At 43.6% G+C, this 23,197-nt stretch overlaps 1 protein-coding gene across 11 annotated transcripts in view; it reads right to left on the bottom strand.

Moving 5' to 3' along the window:
* The window catches only part of LOC132819922 (utrophin-like), a 751,240-nt gene that overhangs the window by 539,012 nt on the left and 189,031 nt on the right, over positions 1-23,197 (bottom strand). For 10 of the 11 annotated variants that reach the window (XM_060831897.1, XM_060831902.1, XM_060831903.1 and 7 more), the window contains 3 exons: positions 21,373-21,474; positions 11,293-11,400; positions 4,664-4,843 (listed from right to left, as the gene is read on the bottom strand). In XM_060831897.1, the coding sequence (XP_060687880.1) occupies positions 4,664-4,843; positions 11,293-11,400; positions 21,373-21,474 (390 nt within the window). The remainder of the gene's footprint in view (positions 1-4,663; positions 4,844-11,292; positions 11,401-21,372; positions 21,475-23,197) is intronic. The other variant, XM_060831906.1, reaches the window with a different exon arrangement.

Genomic DNA, 23,197 nt, shown 5'->3' with positions numbered 1-23,197 from the left:
ACGCAGCCACAGCCACACACACTTTCACGCAGCCACAGCCACACACACATACACGCAGCCACAACCACACACATATACACGCAGCCACAGCCACACACACATACACGCAGCCACAGCCACACACAGACATGCAGCCACAGCCACACACACATACACGCAGCCACACACACATACACTCAGCCACAGCCACACACACATACACGCAGCCACAGCCACACACACACATGCAGCCACAGCCACACACACATACACGCAGCCACAGCCCCACAGACATACACGCAGCCACAGCCCCACAGACATACACGCAGCCACAGCCCCACACACATACACGCAGCCACAGCCACACACGCATACACGCAGCCACACACGCATAAACGCAGCCACAGCCACACACGCATAAATGCAGCCGCAGCCACACACGCACACACGCAGCCACAGCCACACACGCACACACGCAGCCACAGCCACACACACATACACGCAGCCACAGCCACACACACATACACGCAGCCGCAGCCACACACACATACACGCAGCCGCAGCCACACACACGCAGCCGCAGCCACACACACATACACGCAGCCGCAGCCACACACACATACACATACACGCAGCCGCAGCCACAGCCACACACACATACATGCAGCCACAGCCACACACACATACACGCAGCCACAGCCACACACACATACACGCAGCCGCAGCCACACACACATACACGCAGCCGCAGCCACACACACATACACATACACGCAGCCACAGCCACACACACATACACGCAGCCACAGCCACACACACATACACGCAGCCACAGCCACACACACATACACATACACGCAGCCGCAGCCACAGCCACACACACATACACGCAGCCGCAGCCACACACACGCAGCCGCAGCCACACACACATACACGCAGCCACAGCCACACACACATACACGCAGCCGCAGCCACACACACATACACATACACGCAGCCACAGCCACACACACATACACATACACGCAGCCACAGCCACACACACATACACATACACGCAGCCACAGCCACACACACATACACGCAGCCACAGCCACACACACATACACATACACGCAGCCGCAGCCACAGCCACACACACATACACGCAGCCGCAGCCACACACACATACACGCAGCCGCAGCCACACACACATACACGCAGCCGCAGCCACACACACGCAGCCGCAGCCACACACACGCAGCCGCAGCCACACACACATACACGCAGCCACAGCCACACACACATACACGCAGCCGCAGACACATACACATACACGCAGCCACAGCCACACACACATACACATACACGCAGCCACAGCCACACACACATACACGCAGCCACAGCCACACATACATACACGCAGCCACAGCCCCACACACATACACGCAGCCACAGCCACACACACATACACGCAGCCACAGCCCCACACACATACATGCAGCCACAGCCACACACACATACACGCAGCCACAGCCACACACACATACACGCAGCCACAGACCCACACACATACACGCAGCCACAGCCACACACACACACACCCACGCAGCCACAGCCACACACACATACACGCAGCCACAGCCCCACATACATACACGCAGCCACAGCCGAACACAGACATGCAGCCACAGCCACAGCCACACACATACACGCAGCCACAGCCACACACACATACACGCAGCCACAGCCCCACATACATACACGCAGCCACAGCCGAACACAGACATGCAGCCACAGCCACAGCCACACACTCACATGCAGCCACAGCCACACACACAAATTTTTACTGCAACTTTTTGGCAGGTTCCTCCTCTGCCCGGTACAGGACAATGTTAGAGAGATTATCTCGGGAAGGGGGGCATAAGGTACACCCCTCTAGAACTCTAGGGTAAGTGTGGGGAGACAGAGAGGGCGGGAGGGCAGTCATTTGGAGACAGTGCCTGTTTAATCTCTGTAAACAAAAGATGCGATCACTGTTGGACACATGTTTTTGATGTAATGTTTCTATCATGACCTCGAGCTCTCCTTCAGATAATCCGATTTTCGGATAATTGGTATTTGGATAATCACGGTTTCCTCTGTATTTACGTTCTGAGAGTTAACAATGGACGCCCACCTTCCCCCCTCAACACCTCTTCTCCATACATCTCAAACACAGGTATAGCCACCTTCAATCCAAAAAAAAGGACAGCAGCAAAAAAAAACAAGATAATAACTAACCAACTGAAATGATAAATAAATTAGGTTTTACACCAAGGTAGTATAAAATCTATAAAGCAGATAAATACAAAAAGGGGAGAGAAGAGGAAAAAAAGGGGGCAGAAAAAAATAAAGAAATCAGTACTATTGCCCTTCATTGAAATAAAGAACTCAAGTCAGGAAGGGGTGCAAAGAGTTTACAAAATCCTTTGCCCTTTCTGCTGAATCAAAATTATATTCCCTCTGTGAGCAGAATGCCAACACCGCCAGGTCCTCAAGGAATATTGAGTGCTCAGATCCCTTAATTTTCTCTTCACTTCATCAAATGCCTTTCTCTTCCTAATTATGGCTCCTGAGAAGTCTTGAAAAAATATTCTTCTTGAGCCTTTGTATGTTAAAGCCTATGGGTCTCTTCCTAGTTTTCTTGGTATTTCAACCACTAATTGTTTTTCTTTATAGTGCTGGAGGCACACTAGGACCGGGCGGCAGTGCAGGTCCGGCCCTGCACATTGCGATCCTTTGGGCCCACTTCACACTCACCAGGCCCGACTCCAACCCCAGCCCCAGGAACTTCGGGAGCTACTTCTTCAGTACAACATGGTCCTCGCCTTCCTCGCACTCCAGGAGACCCATGAGTCACAAGTTTTTCTTCTACTTTTGTCTTCCAAGTCATCCACTTGTTCCTGAAGGACCCAAACTGTTCCAGTATTCAGGTCCTTCCTCCCAAGACCTGTGCCATGTCTCCAATGCTGCGATCCTCTGCTCACCGCTTCTAGTCTTCGGTCCAGTGTTTGAATCTCCTGCTCAAGCTTTTTCAGCATGGCAGATAATGGCTCCATCTTTGCTTCAATCTGTGCTCGGAGTTTGGCAAACTCCAAGAATAAATGCTGCTGCCCCATTAAATCCAAAGGGGCCGTCCCAAGGGCTTGAGCAATAGCCCTGGGCACCCCCGACACAGTAGGGGAGTGCCCTGCCTGTTATACTCCTTTCACTCTTTTTCCTTTACTCACTTTCATCCTGATCTTAGAGCTGTCAAACCACAATTTTAGCAGCTCCAGATGTTCAGTAACTTTATATTACTGATTTTTCTCCTGGGTTTGGAGTGAGCGGCAAAGGTCCACCTTGCGGGGGTATGTCACAGAGCCCAGCACAGCAGACCACCGCCATCTTGGATCTCACTTGGATCTGACACATTTTCAATTACTATTTAGTTGTAAAGGAAATAATGATGCTTAAAATAGAAGTTGAGATAAAATGCTCTATGAGCCTGTAATACAATCAGGTGATTCAAGTGGCTAAGCAAGCAAGAAAGCTGTGGCCACCTGTTAAGAAGCAGTGCTCTGAAAGCTGGTGCTTCCAATTAAACCTGTTGGCTATAACCTGGTGTTGTGGGACTTTTAACTTTGTACACCTCAGTCCAACACAAACATCTCCAAATCATGATTCCCATCAGAAGTTGGGCTCAAGAAACAGCCTTGTGAAAAGAAACATCACTTTAGAAAAAATAAGAAGAGGGTACGAATTGGTTTGAGCATAATTGGCAGGAATGCAACAAGTACAATTCACCATCAATCTATAAAGTTTGAGAATTAAAATGAACACAAAAAGAAATGCATGCATGGGTTCTAGTGCGCTCTGTTAACAACATGCCATTTGTAAATTACTTTCATGCCTAAGGGAAGAGATACAGATATGGCACTTCACAGCATTGACTATTTGCTACTGCTAAGTGAACAACAAGAAAAATGTTTACATCAATAACACTGCCTTTGGAGTATGAGGTCAAGCAGTTCAGAGAACAGAGCATCTGCAGTCCTCACTTTCTCCTAGTTCAGAGAACAGGGGTATATAAAAAGAGAGCAAATTAAAACTGGAAAAAAAAGTGAAGATTTCAAGAAGCTGTTGAGTGGTAATTCAAAGGAATAAAATCCCAAGAATGGCACTGAAAACCAATGAAGTGAAACTACTTGACTATTCAAAAGCTAACACTATATAAAGTGTCTGTGAATTTAAATGAATGGGACAAATACTTCTGCAAATACATGTAGAGTTCTGCTTTGAGTTGGGAAGAAAATGGCTATCGCAAATTCTGCAAAGGTCACTAACTACAAACCAAAAATGTCATTTCTGAGTATCCAAATTATCTGGCAGAGGGGAAGACCCAGTTTAGGTTGTACACATAAGTATTCTTCAGTGTTTGAGCAGAGTCTACAGCCAGGCAACAACCTTCTCTCAAACACCATTTCATTAGTTGTCAAATACAAACCAACTTCCATTTCCAACTCAGTTCCAAGTAAATTACATTGTTCCAAGAGAAGCCTCAGAATGTATTCGAAATGACAAAAAGTGCTTATTGGGTGCCCAAAATTCCAATTGTTCCACTTGCATTTTTAGTTTCTGGCCAATACAACAATTAAACAATTCAGTTTGATGCTGTTCATACCTGTTTAGAGTAATCTTCCAGCTGTTGCACCAAATTGTCCCATCTTTGTGATAGCTCTTCCATACCGCTGTTAATGTTCTTTGATAAATTACTATTTTTGAATAATTCCGTTAAATCTTGATCAAGTTCATCCAGATGGTCCAATGTAGGACGCTTCATTTGTAGATCTTCCTTCAAAATCTAACACAACATACATAACAATTATCAATGCATCCCTTTGGAATAAGGTATTGTGCATAGACTGCTTTGTCTCACAGCAATGCAGAGATGAGACTTATTGTAAGTCTGCAACAAGTCCACTAATGGTGCTTGAAAATATTTCAGCAATCAGAATTTCTACAACTGCTCATAGCTGAGGTTTCTCCGATCTTTTGAGAAGCTTTCGACAGCTCTCAAAGTTAAGTCAATCAAGCACTATGAACACAGATCACGGACCAGTATAATCCAATACAGATCAATTAAACCGTGCAATTTACCTAAGATTTCAGTAGATGTGCTTCGAGGCTATTTAAATGACAAAACTAACTAATTAAGGAAGCACAAAATTTAAAATTATGAGTCACTTACTAACGGAATTAAACTATTCCACTATCCCACTTATGCAGCTTTTCTCATCAAGGATCAGAATTTAAATTATTGCTCCTCACTTCTAAGTTTTTTTTTAACCAGTAAAAATCTATTCCTCTCTTCTCTGCCATAACAAAAGGTAATGCTAATGAAGTATTTTACATTCAGCAGATTAATAGTAAAACAGTAACATATTAGGAATGATTTGGAGATGCCGGTGTTGGACTGGGGTGTACAAAGTTAAAAATCACACAACACCAGGTTATAGTCCAACAGGTTTAATTGGAAGCACACTAGCTTTCAGAGCAACGCTCCGTCATCAGGTGATTGTGTGATTTTAAACATATTAGGAAAGCAGCTAACACATTAGGACTTGTACATGCTTCTTTACAAGCAGCACCTAATACACACATAAAACCGGAAACACAAAAACCATTGTGATGCGCTACATTATGACACTGAAAAACAAACATGAATCATAGAATATTTACAATACAGAAGATGGTTAAATTGTCCATTTTGTCTGCACATGTCTCTGAAAAAGCATTTCAGCTAGTCCCATGAGGTCAACCTTTACCCCATAATCCTACAAACAATTCTTTTATTAAAAGCCACAATTAGAATTGTTTCAATTAATGCATTCCAGATCATCACCACACACTGCTTGAAAATGTATACATCATGTTCTTTTTCCATTCACTTTAGATCACTGACTTCTAGCTCTCTATCATGCACTACTGCAAACAGTTTCTCTATCACACGTTTAAGTAATTCTATTAAATCAGTTCTCAGTTTCCAAAATCATACTCCAGATTCCAAAAGCTATCTTTTTTGGGGATGTGTGCATTCTGTCTGGGCCTGTAAATATCACCATACTACCACCATCCCTTTCTATTCAAGCAAGTGAGGGCTCTCATTCCTGGAACCATGCACTTGAATCCTATTTTGCACCCTTCTTTATGCCTTCATATCTTTCTTAGAGCGCTGTGCCTAATATTTGTTACAATACTCCAGCTGAGGCTAAACTGGTTTATTATAAAGGTTTCACCATAATGTCATTGTTTTGTACTGTCTACATTTTTATTTGCGAAGCTCCATCTGCCTTGTTTACCATTTTCTCAATATGCTCTGTCACCTTCAACAATTTTTGCATAAGTATCCCCAGGTCCCTCTGTTCCTATTCAGCCTTTAAAATTGTATCTTATGTCTCTTATCTTATCATTAGCCTGTGTCCTTCTTTGTGAAAGCTTTCCTACTCCCAGTGTTGAACTGACTGACTGATTGCCAAGTTATCCTTACAATCTTTTTTCATCAAATCCTCTGCACAATCCCAGCATCTCGGGTAGATTATATTTAGATTATATATAGAAGTCATAGTTGTGGGCATGTTTGCTGAGCTGGGAAGCTGATTTGCTGACATTTCATCCCCTGTCCATGTGACATCCTCAGTGCTTTGGAGCCTCCTGTGAAGCACTGTTGTACTGTCTTCTGGAATTTATTTGGTTCTATTCCCACTGCTTCGGGTTGTTTGTTATAGTGGCTGGTACATTGGGTCCAGGTCTATGGATGAGCGCCATGCTTCTAGAACTTCTCTAGCTGTCCCTTGTTTAGCTTCTCCAATGATTATGGTGTTGTCCCAGTAGAAATTGTGGTCCTTGTCATCTGTGTGTATGGCTACTAGGATCAGCCGGTCATGGCATTTCGTGGCGAGCTGGTGCTCATGGATATGGATTGCTAGTTGTCTGCCTGTTTGTCCTATATAGTGTTTCATGCAGTCTTTCCATGAACCTTGTAAGTTATGTTTGTCCTGCATGTGATGGGCATTGGGTCTTTCTTTATTGTGAGTTTTTGCCCGAGCATGACTGTCGGTTTATGGGCTGTCATGAATGTGAGTGTCCAAACAAGTCTGGCTGACAGTTCAGAGGTTTTTTATATAAGGTAGAATGGCTACTGAGTTAGGTCGTGGCATGTCCTCATCGCGTTGTCTGTCTGTTAAGCATCTGCGGATGAAGTTACGAGGATATCCGTTCTTGGCGACGACTCAGTTGAGGTGCTCTTCTTCTTTTCATAATGCTGCAGTGTTGTAGCCCTTCTGAACAGGCTCCTAATGCAACTTCTCTTGTGTGTGTTTGGATGGTTGCTGTTGTAGTTCAGGACCTGAGCCATTTGTGTGGTTTTCCTGTACATTTCCGTGGTGCATTCACCGCACTGTGTTCATTCTACCATCACATCCAGGAATGGAGCTGATTGTTAGTTTCCTCCTCTCTCGTAAATCTGATCCCTGTGAGCATGGCATTGATAATCTAGTGTGTGCTCTCGATTTCTGTTCTCTTAATAAACCAAAAGCATGATGCACGTATCTGATCCAGAGTTTGGGTTGGACTTGTGGGAGGGCTGTTCGTTCCAGTCTTTGAATCACTGCTTCTGCTATGAGCCCAGAGATGGGTGAGCCAAAAGGTGTTCCACTGATCCGCTCCTATATTTGGTTGCTGAACATGAAGTGTATCGTCAAGCACAGGTCTAGTAGTTTAAGCATGCAGTCCTTGATCACAGGTTCCTCGTCACATCGCCTGTTCTATTTGTCCAGGAGGTTGGCTAACATCTCTCTAGCTAGAGTTCCTCCGAGCACTCAGATTCATGACAGCTAAGGTCAGACATCAACTCACCAGAATGAAAGACCTTATGCCCATCATGTGCAAGACAAACATAATTTCCAAGATTCCATGCAAGGACTGCATGAAACACTACAAGACAAAAAGGCAGATAACTAGCAATCCGCATCCATTAACACCAACCAGCCTCTAAATGACTCGACCAGCTGTCCCTAATAGCCATACACACAGATGACGTGGAACGCACAATGACTGGGCAACAACGACATAGGAGAAGCTAAACCGAGGACAGCCAGTGAATTTCTAAAAGAATGGCACTCATCCACGGACTCCATCAACAAACACACAGACCTAAACCCAATATACTGGCCACTATAACCAGCAACTGGAGCAGCAGGAATGGACCAAATAAATTCCAGAAGATACAGTAAGCAGCGCTTCACAGGAGGCTCCAAAGCACTGAAGATGTCAACTAGACAGGGAATGAAATGTCTGAAACCCAACTTCCCAGTTCTGCAAACAAAGCCACAAGACAACTGGCACCAAGTTAAATCCCCCATATTGTTCAGAAATGTGTAGGTCAGGTGGATTAGTCAATGGTAAATGTAGAGTAGTAAAGTAGGGTAATGGGTTTGGGTGGGTTACCCTTTGGAGGGTCGGTGTGAGCTTGTTAGGCCAAATGGTCTGATTCTACACTGTAGGGATTCTATGAAATAACATTATGGGTGAAGATCAGCTATCACCTAACTGAATGGCAGAGCAGGCTCAAAAGGCCATATAGCCTACATCTGCTCTTATTTCCTGTGACCCAAAATTTATCACACACAATGAATCAAAACTCTCAGTTTGTACAATGCAGAGCTACAAAATCAAAAATGCACAGCATTCATTTTCTCTACCAGATATTACTTTCCCTCTTAGAGGAGAGTTTCCATTACCAGCACCTTATTCAAGTGACCAGTTTTCGTACAAATCTCTCTGAGAAGTGATTTTCTCACTAGAGAGTGCTGGTGGGGGTCAGACATTGAGTCTGATTCATACATAAATAGCAACTTTTAATTAGGAGTCGCAATAAGCTATTGGGCCCCTTGATCCTGCTCCACCATTCTAAGATCCTAGCTAATGAAATTATAGCCTCAACTTACTTTGCTGGCTCGACTCAGGTACCCTTTGATTCCCTTGCTGGTCAAGAGTAGATGTACCTCTGCCCGAGAAATATTTAATGACCCTATCTCCACGGATGTGAACTCCACAGACTCATGAGCCTCCAACTCTTCATGAAGTATCTCTCTTCATTTGCAACACTCATTGAGATTTTTCTAAGTTCCTGCCATAACTTCCTTAATAACAGATTCCAACATTTTCCCTATGACAAATATTAAATGGACTGTAGTTCCCTGGTTTCTGTCTTCCTCCTTCCTTGAAAAGTAGTTACGTTCAGTATTTTCCAATCTCTTTGGACAGATTCAACTTTTCAAGAAAGATGGTAGAAACCATCAGATAATCAGAGAACAGTGATTCCCATATCAGTAGTAGAGAAACTACTGGAGAGAACTTTGATGCAGAGAATTAACCTCCAATTAGATGGGCGAGGTTTGATCAGGGATAGTCAGCATGACTTGTCAGAGAGAGGTCACACCAACAACTTTGATTGAATTTTGAGAGGAAGTGACCAAGTGACTAGATGATTGTAATACAGATAATTAGTTTTTTTGGATCTCAGCAAAGCTTTTATCAAGGTCACACATGGGAAATTTATAAAGAAGATAAAAGTACATGGGATCCAGGGTAACTTGCCATGTTGGATTTAATAATGACTTAGTGGTAGGAGACAGAGGATATTAGTGTAGGCTGTTTGTGTGGCTGGAGGCTGGTAACAAACCATATGATCAGTTCTGAGTTCTTTATTATTTATGATACACATAAATGATGTAGATGGGGATGTGGGAATGGGGTGATAAGTACGTTTCCAGATGTCAAGATGGTTGGACTGTGGTTCTCAGTAAGGAAGAAGATCTTATGTTACAGGACAATAAAGACAGATTGATCAGGTTGGTAGATCAGTGGCAGGTAAAATTTAAACTGGTACGTGCAAGGTAGTGCATTTTGGAAGAAGCTATGAGATAAGGATATGCGCAATGAATGGCAGGACACTAAGAAGCTCAGTTGAACAAACCGATCTTGAGGTTCTTGTCCATGTATCCCTGAAGATGGCAAAACAGGTTAATGGCTAGTTAAGATGGCCTTTTCTACTCATGGCACAGATTATAAGACCTAGGAGGTCATATTGAAGTGCTACGAACTTTAGTCAGGCCACAAATGGAGTACTGTGTGCAGTTCTAGACACCGGACTATAAAAAGGAAGTGAGTGCACTAGAAAGGGCACAGAGGAGATTCACCAGAACGATGCCAGGGGTGGAGCACTTCAGGTATGAAATAAGACTGAATAAGCTCAGGTTGCTTTCTTTCGAGCAGGGAAAGCTGACAGAAAACCTGATTGAGATCATGAGGGGCACTGACAGGGTGGATAGAAACCAGCTTGGCTCAAGTGTCAATAACAAGGTGGCATACTTTTAAGCGAAAAACAGGGGATTTAGAGGGAAGTTTTTTTCAAAACCCAGAAGATGACGGGAATCTGGCATGCGTTGCCTGGGCAAGTAGTTAAGGCAGGAAACCTCACAACCTTTAAAAAGTACTTAGATGAGCACTTGAAATGTCATTGCAATTAAGGCTATAGGCCAAGTGTTGGAAAGCGGGACTAATGCAGACTTAAAATAGTTTTTGTGGGTGTAAACCTGATGGGTTGAAGGACCTCTATCATTCTATGATTCTTTCCAGAATCTAGGGAATTTCTGAAAATTAAAATCAGCGCATTTACTAACTTAGCAATGGTTTATTTAAACTCCATAGGGTGTCATTCTTCAGGAACTAGGGATTTGTCAGCTATTTATCCTCCAATCTTCACTCATGTCTAATCCTCAGAGAGGATGGTGGTTAGCACTGCTGCCTCACAGCGCCAGGGACCCAGGTTCAATTCCAGCCTTGGGCAACTATCTGTGTGGAGTTTGCACATTATCCCGGGTCTGCATGGGTTCCATCCAGGTGCTCCGCTTTCCTCCCACAATCTAAAGATATGCAGGTTAGGTGAAGTGGCCATGCTAAATTGCTCATAGTGTTCAGGAATGCATAGGTTAGGTGCATTATTCAGGGGTAAATATAGGAGAATAAGGTAGGGGAGTGGGTCTGGGTACGTTACTCTTCAGAGGTTCAGTGTGGACTTGTTGGGCCCAAGGGCCTGTTTCCACACTGTAGGGATCCTATGATATTCTATGATTCAATGAAACGTGAATAAACAGGAACCAGGATTATTTTACTCCATCACTAGTATGAACAAATAAAAGCAACTTGAGTTCATTTCCAAAATCAGATACATAAACAAGGCCCACTTACTGCCAAACTGCAAATATTCTCTCCAGTCTCACGCTGATCCCTTAAGCTGCTGGTTTGCATTGCAGTGAGAACATCTTCCTTCTCAGTCAGCCAAGCCTTAAGCAGCTGCTACAATAAAAAAAGACAAAATACTTTTTAAAGTGATTTTCCCCCATCGCCCCTGTTATGGACGAAGCCAGACCACTCAAATCATTCTCAAGCAAGCAGCTCAGACCATAACTTTGTAATTTGCTTCAGTAAGTGGACAGTGAAAATTACCCGGATTAAGTTAGCTCGGTTGACTACTAGATTTTAAAACAGACAAACATTTATTCATAAAATTACACAATGAAACACAAAGAACAGAATAAAGAATCACTACAGAACTCAGCGTATCCAACTGGACTTAATTATGCTGTTCCAAATATACACCACAGTCCCAATAACCAAACTCCCTATAAAAACCACTACAAATGGAACACATGCTAACAGGTTGAAGTTGAAGGGCAGAAGGACAGACACAGAGTTTCCACATAGCTCCCTGTTGAACTTCTCACCAGGTCAAGATTGAACTAAAACTGCTCAGCTCAACAAGAGAGCTGACCACTCCCTTTCATTACACAGGTCACTTCTAAAACATGATCACTTTGTCCTTAAGTCTCATCAGTTTACATGTAAACAAAAGACCCCTCAAAATCCTTTTCATCTCGGTACCAAACCAAACTGATCGGAGCCCGGTCTGGTTTATTATCCCTCTGAAAATAAATCAAGGACAGAGTCTCCTTGAGCCAAGAAAGAGCTTTTTGAAAAGAAGAGACTAGCTTTGTGACACCTCCCCTCTTAAAAAAAACATCAGTACCAAAAGATGGCTTTATTTTTAACCCTTCAAAACCCATTTAGTAGTCTAAACATACATATATACTATACTAACTATAAACATGCACAACTACATGCAAATTCAGGCCACAGCATAACCACCACCGAACGCCTCTGTATCTCATTCGAGTCTCTATAATGCATAGGCAATCAAGTTTTTGTGACCTGCCACATGCACAGTTGTTCAAATTGAATGGCTACAACAACAAACTCCATCTAAACACTCTAGCATTTTTGTCCTTAAATTTTTCCACAAATATCAATGAGTTGTGATCAGTGTATATGATTGCCTAAGATGCATTGCTGGTAATATAAACATTGAAATGTTATAAGGTCAACACAAGCTTAAAGTCTCTTTTGTACCGTTGAATATTTCTGTTGATGGATGTTCAACTTCCTGAAAAAATACCCCATGGGTCTTTCTATCCCCTCGTCATCCTCCTGCAGGAGCACCGCACCAACACCTACATCACTGGCATCGTTAGCCACCTTGAAAGACTTTCTATAATCCATCGTGGCTAATACTGGGGAAATGGTTAACACAGGTTTTAGGTTGTCAAATGGCTTTTGACTGTCCACTGAAATTTCTTGCCCATTTTTAACAATTCGGTGAGCAGTCACACTGCTAAAGTTTGGCACAAACGTTCAGTAAAATCCACTCAAATCCCAGGAACCGTAGTCTCGTTTTTTTTGTCGATGGTATGGGAAATTACCCAATTACTTTTATTTTTGCATCTCATGGGGCTATATGTCCATGTCCAATAACATGGCCCAGGAAGGTTACTTGGGCTTTGGAAAATTCAGTTTTAGCTAGCTTTACCACCAAACCTGCCTTCCAAAGTCGATCGAACAAGTCTGATAAATGCTGTAAATGTTCCTTCCATGAGCGATTAAAAATCAGCTCATCAATGTACACCGTACAGTTGGGTAATCCAGCAATGACCATATTAGTCAGTATCTGAAATATGGCCGGAGCATGTTTCATACTATATGGCATGACTTTGAACTGATATCATCCATTTGGTGTTACAAAAGCCAAAATTGCTTTTGCTTTCTCTGACAGAGGCACTTGCCAGTAGCCTCTGAGCAAGTCCAACTTAGAAATGTAAGTTGCTTCCCCCATTTTTTCAACAACTGTCGTCCATTCATGGAATTGGATGTGCATCAGTCTTTGGAATAACGTTGACTTTGTGACAGTCCACATATACCCATTGGATGCCATCTGGCTTTGGCACCATGACTATGAGTGAACTCTAGTCACTGTAACTCATTTAGATTATGCCAACTTGGAGCATGAGTTCCATCTCCTTCTGAATCTGTGCCAACTTTAAAGTGTAATGCTTATAACGATGGTGCTGAATTGAACTGCATCTCCTATATCTAAATCATGCATAATTAGGTGAGTACTTCTCATTTATTTCCACGTATATCCTCATGTGATAGTAATAACTCTTTCAGGTAATTTCAATTTTCTTGTGGAAGGTAACTCAATAATTTATCCCAATGTTTGACAACTTTCTCATTGCCCAATTTGATTTGAGGAATGTTCAATTCAGAATCCTCTGAACTTGGTTCTTCCTTCTGTGCTAACACCTTCTCCTCTTGCTTTCCTTCCAGGGGCATGGGAACCTAGACTGTAGCTTTAGGGTACAGGACCTTGAGTGTAGGGAGGTTAGGAACAAGGCATTGATCTCGAAGGAGGGTGCCGGTAAACAGGAAGGTGGCTTGAAGTGTGTATACTTCAATGCCAGAAGTATAAGGAATAAGGTAGGTGAACTTGCAGCATGGGTTGGTACCTGGGACTTCGATGTTGTGGCCATTACAGAGACGTGGGTAGAACAGGGACAGGAATGGCTATTGCAGGTTCCAGGGTTTAAATGTTTTAGTAGGGTCAGAGGTGGGGGTAAAAGAGGGGGGGGGGTGTGGCATTGCTTGTCAAGGATAGTATTACAGCGGTGGAAGGGACGATGGAGGAAGACTTGCTATCTGAGGTAGTTTGGGCTGAGGTTAGAAATAGGAAAGGTGAGGTCACCCTGTTAGGAGTTTTCTGCAGGCCTCCTAATAGTCCGAGAGAAGTAGAGGAAAGTATTGCAAGGATGATTCAGGAGAAGAGTGAAAGTAGTAGGGTGGTTGTTATGGAGGACTTTAACTTCCCAGATATTGACTGGGAAAGCTATAGCTCGAGTTCGTTAGATGGGTCGGTGTTTGTCCAATGTGTGCAGGAGGGTTTCCTGACACAATATGTAGACAGGCCAACAAGAGATGAGGCCATACTGGATTTGGTTCTAGGTAATGAACCAGGCCAGGTGTTAGACTTGGAGGTAGGTGAGCACTTCGGGGACAGTGACCACAACTCGGTGATTTTACTCTAGTGATGGAGAGGGATAAGTGTGCACTGCAGGGCAAGAGTTATAGCTGGGGGCAGGGAAATTATGATGCGGTGAGGCATGACTTAGGATGTGTGGATTGGAAAAATAGGCTTCAAGGGAAGGACACAAATGATATGTGGAGCTTGTTCAAGGAGCAGCTATTGGGTGTCCTTGATAAGTATGTACCAATCAGGCAGGGAGGAAAGGGTCTTGTGAGGGAGCCGTGGTTTAATAAGGAATTGGAATCCCTTGTGAAAGGGAAGAGGGCGGCCTATGTAAAGATGAGGCGTGAAGGTTCAGTTGGGGCGATTGAGAGTTATAAGGTAGCCAGGAAGGATCTAAAGAGAGAGCTAAGAGCAGCGAGAAGGGGACATGAAAAGTCCTTGGTTGGTAGGATTAGGGAAAACCCTAAGGCTTTCTATAGGTATGTCAGGAATAAAAGGATGACTAGGGTAGGTATCGGTCCAGTTAGGGATAGTAGTGGGAAGTTGTACGTGGAGGCGGAGGAGATTGGAGAGACACTAAATCAATACTTTTCGTCAGTATTCACTCAGGAACAGGACATTTTTGCTGAGGTGAATATTGAGGCACAAGTGATTAGAATGGATGGCTTTGAGGTATGTAGGGAAGAGGTCCGGGGAATACTGGAAAGGATGAAAATAGATAAGTCCCCTGGGCCTGATGGCATTTATCCTAGGATCCTCTGGGAAGCTAGGGAGGAGATAGCGGAGCCATTGGTCTTGATTTTTATGTCGTCGTTGTCTACAGGAATAGTGCCAGAAGACTGGAGGATAGCGAATGTGGTCCCCTTGTTCAAGAAGGGGAGTAGGGATAGCACTAGTAACTAGAGGCCAGTGAGTCTCACTTCTGTTGTGGGCAAAGTCTTAGAGAGAATTGTAAGGGATAGGATTTATGAACATCTGGATAGGAATAATGTGATCAAGGATAGTCAGCATGGTTTTGTGAAGGGCAGGTCGTGCCTCACAAACCTTATTGAGTTCTTTAAGAACGTGACCAAGGAAGTGGACGAGGGTAAAGCAGTAGATGTGGTGTATATGGATTTTAGCAAGGCTTTCGATAAGGTACCCCATGGTAGGCTACTGCAAAAATTATGGAGGTATGGCATTGAGGGTGCATTAGAGGTTTGGATTAGGAATTGGCTGGCTGGAAGGAGACAGAGGGTAGTAGTTGATGGTAAAGGTTCATCTTGGAGTGCAGTTACTAGCAGTGTTCCACAAGGATCTGTTTTGGGACCATTGCTGTTTGTCATTTTTATAAATGACCTGGAGGAGGGGCTTGAAGGCTGGGTGAGCAAGTTTGCGGATGATACGAAAGTCGGTGGAGTGGTGGACACCGAAGGAGGATGTGGCAGGTTACAGCTGGATATAGATAAGTTGCAGAGCTGGGCAGAAAGGTGGCAAATGGAGTTCAATGTAGCTAAGTGTGAAGTCATTCACTTTGGTAGGAGTGACAAGAAGATGGATTACTGGGCTAATGGTAGGTTACTTGGTAGTGTGGATGAGCAGAGGGATCTTGGTGTCCACGTACACAGATCTTAAAGTTGCCACCTAGGTAAATAGTGCTGTGAAGAAGGCATATGGCGTACTGGGCTTTATTGGTAGAGGAATTGAGTTCCGGACTCCTGAGGTCATGTTGCAGTTGTATAAGACTCTGGTGCGGCCTTATCTGGAGTATTGTGTGCAGTTTTGGTTGCCATACTATAGGAAGGATGTGGAGGCACTGGAACGGGTGCAGAGGAGATTTACCAGGATGTTGCCTGGCATGGTAGGAAGATCGTATGAGGAAAGGCTGAGGCACCTGGGGCTGTTCTCATTGGAGAAAAGAAGGTTTAGGGGAGATTTGATAGAGGTGTACAAGATGATTAGGGGTTTAGATAGGGTTGACAGTGAGAACCTTTTTCCGCGTATGCAGTCAGCTGTTACTAGGGGACACAGCTTTAAATTAAGGGGGGTTTGGTATAGGACAGATGTTAGGGGTAGATTCTTTACTCAGCGGGTTGTGAGTTCATATAATGCCCTGCCAGTATCAGTGGTGGACTCTCCCTCTTTAAGGTCATTCAAGCGGGCATTGAATAAGCATATGGAGGTTATTGAGTTAGTGTAGGTTAGGTAGGCTTCGGTCGGCGCAACATCGAGGGCCGAAGGGCCTATACTGCGCTGTATTTTTCTATGTTCTATGTTCTATGTTCCCTATCAAAATACCTTTTGAGCATATTCACATGACACACACTGTGAGATTTCGTCCTGTCTTGAGTCCTTATCAAGTTGTTTCCCCATGGTAGGCTAATGCTAAAACTACGGAGGTATGGCATTGAGGATACATTAGAGGTTTGGATTAGGAATTGGCTGGCTGGAAGGAGACAGAGGGTGGTAGTTGATGGACTATGTTCATCTTGGAGTGCAGTTACTAGCGGTGTACCTCAAGGATCTGTTTTGGGACCATTGCTTTTTGTTATCTTTATAAATGATCTAGAGGAAGGGCTTGAAAGCTGGGTAAGCAAGTTTGCGGATGACACAAAAGTCGGTGGAGTTGTGGATAGTGCTGTGAGGAAGGCATATGGTGTACTGGGCTTTATTGGTAGAGGAATTGAGTTCCGGAGTCCTGAGGTCATGTTGCAGTTGTATAAGACTCTGGTGCGGCCTCATCTGGAGTATTGTGTGCAGTTTTGGTCGCCATACTATAGGAAGGATGTGGAGGCATTGGAACGAGTGCAGAGGAGGTTTACCAGGATGTTGCCTGGAATGGTAGGAAAATCTTATGAGGAAAGGCTGAGGCACTTGGGGCTGTTCTCATTGGAGAAGAGAAGGTTTAGGGGAGATTTGATAGAGGTGTATAAGATGATTAGGGGTTTAGATAGGGTCGACACTGAGAACCTTTTACCGCTAATGGAGTCAGGTGTTACTAGGGGACACAGCTTTAAATTAAGGGGTGGTAGGTATAGGACAGATGTTAGGGGTAGATTCTTTACACAGCGGGTTGTGAGTTCATGGAATGCCCTGCCAGTAGCAGTGGTGAACTCTCCTACTTTATGGTCATTTAAGCGGTAATTGGATAGGCATTTGGAAGTTATTGGGCTAGTGTAGGTTAGGTAGGATTTGGTCGGCGCAACATCGAGGGCCGAAGGGCCTGTACTGCGCTGTATCTTTCTATGTTCTATGTTCTATGTTCTATGTTCTAACTCAATTTCTTCTCAATTTGATAAGGTTCACTAAACCTTGCTTATAAAGGCTCACCTGTTACTGGAAGTAACATCTTATCCCCAATTGCAAAATTGTGAATTTGTGATTTCATATCTGGCCCTTTTTCATTGTATGCTATGATACTTTTAAATGCTGTCCAGCCAACTCTCCAGTTCTATTTAATCATTTTCTAAAATTTGACACATAGTCCAAATGGGTGGTCTCTGAATTCTGACTTATTAATTTCTTCTTAAGCAATTTTAACAGCCCTCTTGCTTCATGCCCAAAACTTAATTCAAATGGACTGAATTTGGTCAATTCATTCGGTGCATCGCTGATCGCAAAAAGTATAAACTGAACTCCCTTATCACAACCAAGTGGATAATGTTGACTATCAGCCCTTAACGTGGTCTTTAGTATTTGATGTTATCTCTCTAGCGCTTCCTGTGATTCTGGATGGTTTACAATACATTTGAACTGATTTGTTCCCAAGTTATCCATAACCTCCTTGAAAGCTTGGATGCGAGGTTTGATCCTTGATCTGACTGGATCTCTATCGGCAGTCCGTATCTAGTAAAAAAAATTAAGTAATACTTCTACAATCCTTTTTGCGCTGATGTTGCATCATGGGATTGCCTCTGGAAATCTAGTTGACACATCAATTATTGTGAATAAGTAATTATTTCCAGTTTTTGTTCGAGGTAGGGTACCTATGCAATCAATCAAGATGCTTGCGAAAGGTTCCTCAAATGCTGGAATAGGTATTAAAGGTGCAGATTTATTACTGGCTGTGGTCTTCCGATTAACTAACATGTATGGCAAGTCTGGCAAAATTCAACTACATCCCTGTATAGTCCAGGCCAGTAAAAATGTCATTGTATTTTAGCCTGTGTTTTCCTCACCCCTAAATGCCTCCAAGAGGTAGCTCAAGCGTCACTTGCAGCACGTCCTTTCTATATCCTACTAGCAAAACAATGTGATGAATCTCTGCCCATTTCTCATCTGCTTGAATGTGTGGTGGTTTCCCTTTTCTCATTAAGATATCATTTATTAAGTAATAACATAGAAATGCATTCACTCTCTTTCTCTGTATGCCTTTTGATATAACTGTTTTAAATCCTCATCTTTCTGCTGTAATTCTCTAGCCTCACTTTACGTCTCACCATGAATTCCTGTTACTAGCACCTTTTCTGGCAATAGTTCCTCAGGAGTTCATATCTCCTCATCCTTCAGCATTACAGGCTGAGAGGATCCTGTGTCCCTTAATATTGTAACCTCTTAACCTACTGCTCCTGGCCTATGTGAATTAACTTCACCCTTGCATGTATATTTTTTAAGCAGAGCTGGCTCTTCCTCCTTAACCAACCTTTGATCGTCCTGTACACTCTGAGGCAGTTGTCTAACTTCCCTTGTGTTTTTTGTTACTAGTTCAACAAAACTTCCAGGCTTGTCTGGTTTTCCTACATCTGGCTTTCTCCTAGCCCACCAACATGGTAACTTTGTGTGGCTCACTTTATTACAAGGAAAGCATCAGAGCTTTTTTACTTCTTTGTCCCCCTCAAGGGTTTCTTTTTTACCCTGTGCTAAGTTACCCTTATGATCTTCACTGAGATCTATCTTTTCCTTTCCACGTGAGGATTTCTCTTTGCCCCAATTTCTATCTCTCATGGACTGAAATTGCTTCTGGAAGCCAAACCCTGTTTTATGGACCAGTTCATAATCATCAGCCACTTCAACTGCTAACCTTACCATTTCAATTCCCTGCACTTCGACAGGAATTCAGACTAATTCCTCAGTGATCCTATCCTCAACCTTTATTTCCAGCCTTTTAAGCTGACTTTCTTTTTTAAGTGTCAGTTTTGAAGTTCAAAAGCTCTCCCTTTTCCCCTCTCTTTTGCTTCTCTCTCTTTTATCCTCTCTTCTGCATTTAGTCGTGACTCAAACTGTTTCATTTCTGCTGCCCTTTCCTGATCTCTCGCCTCCAACTTGAGCTGCTTTATTTGCAATTGAATTCTTCCCAATTGAATTCTTGCTATTTCTATAGATTCTGAAGGTTTCTCCAGCAAGTTTGAATGCTTAGGTACTGCTGTAATTATCTCCCCTTTCCTCACAGAAGCAGGAAGTTCCAATTCCAGCTTCTCTGCTAATTCTTGCAATTTTTATTATTCTTATTCAATTTTTGCAAAACTTCCAAAGTCATCGTATCCATATCCAAAAGATTTGGGGACTGAAAGAGCCATTCCTATCCCAAGCTTTGTCGAGCCAACGAAATCAACACCTGAAATACAGACACTAACACCTACCACTCACTGTTTAAAATCATGCAAAGAGTCCCCAATCTGTTATGGACATTCTTAAGCAGGCAGCTCAGACCATAACATTGCAATTTGTTTCAGTAAGTGTACAGTGAAAATTACCCGGATTAAGTTAGCTCGGTTGACTACTAGATTTTAAAACACACAAACATTTATTCACAAAATTACACAATTAAACACAAAGAACAGAATAAAGAACCCCTACATAAGCTCAACTAAAGCACACTGGCTCAGTGGTTAGCACTGCTGCCTCACAGCCCCAGAGACCCGGGTTCTATTCCTGCCTCAGGCGACTGTGTGGAGTTTGCACATTCTCCCCGTGTCGGTGTGGGTTTCCTCTGGGTGCTCCAGTTTCCTGAAAATGTGTTGCTGGAAAAGCGCAGCAGGTCAGGCAGCATCCAAGGAACAGGAAATTCGACGTTTCGGGCATAAGCCCTTCATCAGGAATCATTCCGTCGAATTTCCTGTTCCTTGGATGCTGCCTGACCGGCTGCGCTTTTCCAGCAACACATTTTCAGCTCTGATCTCCAGCATCTGCAGACCTCACTTTTTGCTCCAGTTTCCTCCCACAATCCAAAAACTGTGCAGGTTAGGTGAATTGCCCATGCTAAATTGCCCATAGTTTTAGGTGAAGGGGTAAATGTAGAGGAATGAGTCTGAGTGAGTTGCACTTTGGCAGGTTGGTGTGGACTTCTTGGGCCGAAGGGCCTGTTTCCACACTGTAAGTAATCTAAAATTGACACCTAATGAAATAATCATTAATTGACATTTCTAAAATAACTTAGCCTATCCAACTAGGCTTAATTATGCTGTTCCAAATATACACCACAGTCCCAATAAGCAAATTTCCTTTAAACCACTACAAATGGAACACATGCTTACAGGTTAAAGGACAGAAAGAGAGAGACAAGTGTTTCCACACAACTCTCTTTTGAACTTCTCACCAGTTCAAGTCTGAATCAAAACTGCTCAGCTCAGCAAGAGAGCTGACCATTCCCCTCTCTTTATATAGGTCACTTCTAAAACATGATCACTTTGGTGTGAAGTCTCAACTGTTTACATATAAACAAAAGGCCTCTCAAAATCCTTTTCATCTCTGTGCCAAACCAGACTGATCGAAGCCCGGCCCAGTTTATTACCCCTCTGAAAAAAAATTAAGGACAGAGTCTCTTTGAGCAAGGGAATAGCTTTTTTACAAACAGGGACTAGCTTTGTGACACTCTTCCAAAATATCCCAGAAATTATCACAATTTCAAGATAGCACTATTAATAAATATATAGATGTCTTTTTTTTAAAAAGACACTTTTTTTGAAAAGCAGTTGTCCATTTCTTTCACCCACCTGATCCTCTGATAGTTGCTGCCACTTTACAAAAATATCCTGCAGCAGGCGCCATCGCTCTTCTGTCCAACGACAAACAGCTGCCCAGCGCTCACCCAGCGACTGCAACAATGACAATCAAAAATTAACAATGCCCATTGGATGAGTTTTGCATATGTTCAGCAAACTTAGCAATGAATAGCTGAGCCACACACACAAGGGACACAAATCACTTCCAGGAACTGAAATAAATTTGTGATGAAGTAAGTGACAGTTTCATGAGAAATGAATCATGTCTGTCTGGAAGTTTTATAGTTAGTCTCAACTGCACATGTTTAAAAATTGAAAATACAACTTAGTTACACACTTTGTAGCCTGCAATATGCTGAATTTTTTCCCCAGTTATTTTCAATTATCTTAAACAAGGGGTTAAAATGCAAACGACAAAAATTAGTGGAGTTGTGACTACTGAGTAAGGTTGTCCAAGGATATAAGATACAGATCAGTTGGAAAGTTGGACGGAGAAATGGCAAGCAGGGTTTAATCCAAACAAGTGAAAGGTGTAAACAAAGACAGTAAATGGCAGGACCCTTAAGGGCACTGATGTGCAAAGGGATCTTGGGGTGCATGTCCATAGCTCCTTGGAAGTTGCAACACAGGTGGATAACGTGGTGGATGGAACGAAGTCAGCCAGGTGGACCTCACAGAATGAGTTCCCAGATTCGGTCTGCTAATCTAGTCCAATCAGGGAGCCCTGGTTGACAGATATCGTTAACCATCACGATTGTCAGTCCCTCGCAGACATGGACAACTCTCCTCCACTCTCAGGGTGAATCTGTAGATGCCGATACAAACCGACGCAGTTACCTCAGACTCCGTTACACTTGGAGCAGATATCATCAGGGGAAGGGGTAGCATTGGTGTGGCAGGACACTCCTTTCACTGTTTTCGCCTGGCTTCCAAGTTTTCCCAGTTGCAAGTCTCAAGGCACTCCTTCCTAGTTGCTCCTCCTCCACTTTGGACAGTCTTGGGCCAGTGATTCCCAGGTGGCTGCCGAAAGGCTGCACTTCACCAGTGAGACCTTGAGTGTATCACTGAAGCACTTCCTCTGTCCATTTGGGGCTCAACTGCCATTTTGAAGCTGACAGTACAGAAGAGGAAGTGCTGGATGTCTTGTAATGCATAAAAGTGGATAAATCCCCAGCTGGGGATTTGGGGGCGGCACGGCGGCTCAGTGGTTATCACTGCTGCCTCACAGCACCAGGGTCCCAGGTTCGATTTCAGTCTTGGGTGGCTGTCTGTGTGGAGTTTGCACATTCTCTCCATGTCGGCGTGGGTTTACTCCGGGTGCTCCGGTTTCCTCCCACAGTCCAAAGATGTGCAGGTTAGGTGAACTGGCCATGCTAAATTGCTCATTGTGTTAGGTGCATTAGTCAGAAGATCAGAGCTGAATTTATCTGAGCTCTGATCGCCAGCATCTGCAGTCCTCATTCAGCTCTGATCGCCAGCATTTGCAGTCCTCACTTTCTCCTAGTTGCATTAGTCAGAAGGAAATGTGTCTGGCTGGGTGACTCTTCGGAGGGTCTGTGTGGACTGATTGGGCCGCAGGGCCTGTTTTCACCCTGTAGGGAATCTAATTTAGCTCCTAATCAGGTGTATCTCAGAACTCTGTGGGAAACTAGGGAAGTGATCGCTGGGCCTCTTACTGAGGTATTTGTATCACCAATAGTAACAGGTAAGATGCTAGAAGACTGGAGATTGGCTAATGTGGTGCCACTGTTTAAGAAAGGTGGTAAGGACAAGCCAGGGAACTATAAACCAGTGAGCCTGAGGTGGGTAGTAGGCA

The sequence above is a fragment of the Hemiscyllium ocellatum genome, chromosome 10 (assembly GCF_020745735.1).
Source record: "Hemiscyllium ocellatum isolate sHemOce1 chromosome 10, sHemOce1.pat.X.cur, whole genome shotgun sequence".
Classification (NCBI taxonomy): domain Eukaryota; kingdom Metazoa; phylum Chordata; class Chondrichthyes; order Orectolobiformes; family Hemiscylliidae; genus Hemiscyllium; species Hemiscyllium ocellatum.
This window is presented reverse-complemented; position numbering and strand designations above follow the sequence as displayed.